This window comes from Heptranchias perlo, chromosome 41 (assembly GCF_035084215.1).
Source record: "Heptranchias perlo isolate sHepPer1 chromosome 41, sHepPer1.hap1, whole genome shotgun sequence".
NCBI lineage: Eukaryota > Metazoa > Chordata > Chondrichthyes > Hexanchiformes > Hexanchidae > Heptranchias > Heptranchias perlo.
The window spans coordinates 7,822,693-7,828,008 of record NC_090365.1 but is presented as its reverse complement, the minus strand read 5'-3'; the positions used below and the strand labels follow the sequence as shown (position 1 = coordinate 7,828,008).

The 5,316-nt window shown below is 51.4% G+C and overlaps 1 protein-coding gene across 1 annotated transcript in view; it reads right to left on the bottom strand.

Annotated features, from left to right (window-relative positions):
- Nucleotides 1-2,989: 2,989 nt before the first annotated feature.
- Nucleotides 2,990-5,316, bottom strand: part of LOC137305868 (latent-transforming growth factor beta-binding protein 4-like) — an 85,267-nt gene continuing 82,940 nt past the window's right edge. The window contains 1 exon segment of the mRNA XM_067974804.1: nucleotides 2,990-3,138. Coding sequence (XP_067830905.1) covers nucleotides 2,990-3,138 — 149 coding nt within the window.

The window sequence follows — 5,316 nt, the reverse complement described above, 5'->3', positions numbered from 1 at the left end:
GAGAGAGTGCAAGCGAGAGTGCGAGAGAGCGAGAGAGAGAGAGCAAGTGAGAGAGCGAGAGAGACTGCGAGAGAGAGGCAGAGACAGTGAGAGATCGAGAGAGAGAAAATGTGAGAGAGATGAAAAAGAGAAATATTCCTCAGTCTGGACTACAGCTTCGTAAGGTGAAAGGAAGGTACTCTAACAAACTGTGCTTTCACCTCTGGGACCTAGGCCTGAATCTCGCTGGGACTGCGAGGGCAGTATCCTCTTCTATGATAGGTGCCTGGGTGATACGGTGCATTAAAACTATCCTTATCTGTCCTCGGGCTTGAGGGTCAAGTCCTGCCTAAGGAGATACATTGGTGATTTATTGCAGTCACATCTATGTCTCCAATTGGCCACTCAAATGGCTGCTCTGTTGGTGCAGGTAGTGCTGGGAGGTTAGCCTGTGAGAGTTGGGTTCAGGTGGGTGTAAAAGATCCCATGAGACTATTCGAAGAAGAGCAGGGGAGTTCTCCCCGGTGTCCTGGACCAATATTTATCCCTCAACCAAAATCACTAATACAGATTATCTGGTCATTACCACATTATTGTTTGTGGGAGCTTGCTGTGCACAAATTGGCTGCCAGGTTTCCCCACGTTACAGTGAGGACACTTCAAAATTACTTAATTGGCTGTGAAACAATTTGGGATGTCCTGAGGTCTTTCTTCCCTGGACCTCTGACCTCTGACCCACGGCAGTGCATTAGGATAATTTTGCTGCTGTTAAAAGGCCCAGTTCCATTCTAGGATGGACTTTTACAAATCGAGCGATTAGAGCATTTTCAATGAGACTTCAATGTGTTAGTGGGGTGTTGTAGCTTTAAGTGGGAGGTTTGGTTTGTTCACAGGAGTTAACCTTTATTGTTCTGTGATAGACAAAGGGCCCACTGTCTGGTTCTAAGAGTGTCACACAATGCATCTCCTAAACCTCTACATCCTGTTAGGAATATGATCTATCGCACCGGGGTTTTAAGATACTTTAAACCAGTGATACAAGGAATAATAACAATCTACAGAAAGAGGGCAAACTGAAAAGGGACAAGGAGAAACATGAAATCTGGCCGGGCCCAGGCTGCGATGACACACTGTCTCATCAGGTTGTCAGCTGCTGTGCACCTGCAGGCACCTCAGGAAAATGGCAGGCTTTGTTGGCCTGCTCCAGCTTGGTGTTATTTCCCAATCTGGTAAAAGGCCCTCTCTCTTTTTAAAATATGAATCCCCTGTCAGAGGAGGAAGCTGAAGAACAAACTGTCGGATAAAATAACGGAGCTATCAGGCCACAGGAATCCGCTTAGGTCACAGGTCGTTGATTTGCGGCCAGCTCAGGGTCAGTGACGGAGTCTCTCCGTCTGGTCCCCGGGGTCAGTAACAGAGTCTCACCGTCTGTCCCCGGGGTCAGTGACAGACTCTCTCCGTCTGGTCCCAGGGGTCAGTGACGGAGTCTCACCGTCTGGTCCCCGGGGTCAGTGACGGAGTCTCTCCGTCTGGTCCCAGGGGTCAGTGACGGAGTCTCTCCGTCTGGTCCCAGGGGTCAGTGACGGAGTCTCTCCGTCTGGTCCCAGGGGTCAGTGACGGAGTCTCTCCGTCTGGTCCCAGGGGTCAGTAACAGAGTCTCACCGTCTGGTCCCAGGGGTCAGTGACGGAGTCTCTCCGTCTGGTCCCAGGGGTCAGTGATGGAGTCTCACCGTCTGTCCCCGGGGTCAGTGACGGAGTCTCTCCGTCTGGTCCCAGGGGTCAGTGATGGAGTCTCACCGTCTGTCCCCGGGGTCAGTGACGGAGTCTCACCGTCTGTCCCCGGGGTCAGTGACGGAGTCTCACCGTCTGTCCCCGGGGTCAGTGACGGAGTCTCACCGTCTGTCCCCGGGGTCAGTGACGGAGTCTCACCGTCTGTCCCCGGGGTCAGTGACGGAGTCTCACCGTCTGTCCCCGGGGTCAGTGACGGAGTCTCACCGTCTGTCCCAGGGGTCAGTGACGGAGTCTCACCGTCTGTCCCCGGGGTCAGTGACGGAGTCTCACCGTCTGTCCCCGGGGTCAGTGACGGAGTCTCACCGTCTGTCCCCGGGGTCAGTGACGGAGTCTCACCGTCTGTCCCCGGGGTCAGTGACGGAGTCTCACCGTCTGTCCCCGGGGTCAGTGACGGAGTCTCACCGTCTGTCCCTGGGGTCAGTAACAGAGTCTCACCGTCTGTCCCCGGGGTCAGTGACGGAGTCTCACCGTCTGTCCCCGGGGTCAGTGACGGAGTCTCACCGTCTGTCCCCGGGGTCAGTGACGGAGTCTCACCGTCTGTCCCCGGGGTCAGTGACGGAGTCTCACCGTCTGTCCCCGGGGTCAGTGACGGAGTCTCACCGTCTGTCCCCGGGGTCAGTGACGGAGTCTCACCGTCTGTCCCCGGGGTCAGTGACGGAGTCTCACCGTCTGTCCCCGGGGTCAGTGACGGAGTCTCACCGTCTGTCCCCGGGGTCCAGTTTCGCCGACTCATAGTACTTCGAACTGACCGATCTCAGCCCCCCCTCTCCAATCACTATCCAGGATTCCTGCTCCAATCACTATCCAGGATTCCTGCTCCAATCACTATCCAGGGTTTCCTGCTGCATTGGGTGAGGATAAAGTTGTATTTTGCTGTAACGCCCTTCATGGTTGAATAGCCGGTTTCATCTCTAGGCCTGGACAGTGCGTTGACCGACTGATCAACCGTGGGCTTCAGGCACCCAATCCTGAGTCTTTTCTCACCCGACATCCGCACCCATGTCCAGTTGCGGCCAATGAGTAGCCTTGGGCTGCTGAGGGCCTATTGTAGCAGGTCCAAGATGGGGAGAGCTCCTGCCTTAGGTTCAGGACCAAGTCTCAGCAAGGTTGAGAAGAGGTGAGGTAAATCAGGAATGAGTAGTCACTTGTCTTTATTGGAGGAAGGGAAGACTGAGGAAGGTGAGGTTTGGCTTGGATTTAAAGTCCCGGGTAGATTGGGTTAGGAGACGGTGCAATCAATCTTGGTGAGGCTAACCATTGAATTATACTTGGGAAAAAAAGATACTTTCAAAAACACCGAGTTATTTTTCATCTTGCTGCTTTGACTCAAACACTCAATTTTATCAATGTCTTCATTACTGAGATCGGCTGTTTGAGAACGCGTGACTGTCACATGTTCTGCTTCTAACAGATGACTGATGGGGGGGGGGGATGATTTAACTGAATTTTCACCGTGTCTGCAGGTTCGGAACGATTGTTTCTCCTCCTCTCGAGGGGTCTGGAGCCCCAAGAGGCCTGGGTCGGCTGTAACAATCTGTAATAACATGCTTGACTGCCAAAGAATGAGCAATGCCAGGGGGCGACAGTGCATGACTGCACTTACAAGCTCTGTGAGGGGGGTCTGGATTAAAGTGCCTCTCAGAGACCACAACAGACATCAGCCAGGATTTCTGCTGTCAATTTTATATAGAAAACCGTTAACTTGAATCTGCCCCATTCACAGCTTTATACGGGGTACAGTAGTGTCCGTGCTTCAGGTATTGGACCAGCAATCCAGAGGGTTTGTCTGGGCCCATGAGGTGACAATGGACATTAGTCCAATGATATCGCAACAAATGCCGACCCCAGGAGGAGGGCGGTGTAGAACAAAGCAAGTGTCCCGGGCAACTATTCTATTCTCATCGTTGAGACAAAGGCATGTAGCGTCCATTCAAATCCCACCATGACAAGTTGTAAGATTGAATTCAATAAATCTGGTCATTTCCAGGCTGGCACCTTCAGGGGAGGGGAAGCTGTTACCCCCCACCCAGCTCGCTCGAGCCTATACCTCACTCCAGTCTCACGGTGCACGACAGCACCTCGATACCTGAAATGGCCTAGCCAGGGATATGCAATAAAATGCAGCCTTGCCCGCATCCCAGAAATAAATATAAATATACAGGAAACCAGGTGACCAGATCTTAACTGTGAAGTTGCAAATTCCCCCTTCCTCCGATTGTCCCCTCTTCTCCCCAGGAGAGTCTGACCTTTGGTGGGACGTGGCTTCCGCAGGCACCAGGCTCCCCTTCTTCAAGTGACCATCCTTCAGTCACGAGGCTGGACAGAGAGGGCCCGTTCTATCACGAGGAGCAACAGTCGAGTCTGAAGCTGCCCTCACAAACATGCTCTGGGGGAGGTGGGCACTGGATTGGGATCAGGAGTAGGAACCCCAGCTGATTTCTCCCCCACTGTAACCTAGAGATGCTTAGGCCAATTGTATCGCCCCAGCTCTGAACGCACAGGACTGACAAGCAACCTCGAGATTAGGGTGAATTAAAATAAATCTGATAAATTTGAGGTTGGCAGCAGAGAGCAAAATGACCAGAAAAGCTGCCAGATTGTTTAGAAACTCAACTGGTCACTAATGTCCTTCAGGGAAGGGAACCTGCCGTCCTTACCCAGTCTGGGCCTACACGCGAGTCCAGTCCCACACCTGCCGTCCTTACCCAGTCTGGGCCTACACGCGAGTCCAGTCCCACACCTGCCGTCCTTACCCGGTCTGGGCCTACACGCGAGTCCAGTCCCACACCTGCCGTCCTTACCCGGTCTGGCCAACTTGACTCAAAGCCCTCTGAAGGGACTTGAACCATCAGTTGTGCAATCGGCAGAAGAAAGCCCATCAGCTTCTCAAGGCAACTAGGAATGGGCAATAAACATGACATTGTTCATATCCCGAGAACAAATGGAAAATTAATGTCCTGTCCCTGTTGAAAGCTCCCATACCCAACACCTCGAAAATTAGCTTCATGTAAAAAAAACAGCAAAGCAATATTTAGGACATTTTTTTTAATGTGAGTTGATTAACAAAGTAGAGAAACAGTACATCAAACGAAAAGTGTAAAACAAAAGATGTCCTCATTATTCTTAAACAAACATATACAAAATATGTAGCTTTATAGTGAAAGTACAAGGAGATATACACACAGCCACCGACATAAACGGCAAAGTTTGTGGGATTTTTGACGAGTTCCCAACGCACCTCAGCTCCAGACTATTCTAAAACTGGGATATCCCGGGATAGGTACACAGTGTGACACCAAGTTCATGGACACTAAGTCAGTTGGCTAACCTGGGCCTGCGATTGAGGGCTTGCTCAGTCCAGATTGTGTTGAGTGCAAAATGGAGAAATAACCCCCTTAATGTTTAAAATGATCTCAGTTTGACCTTTTTCTGGATTTGTTGGGAATGTTCCTCCCGGAGACACTTCCTTTCAGAATCTGCTTGGTTCCCAATTTTTTCGATCTCAGCACAAAGACACGTCACAGGAGAAATGTAAATAATCCTTCA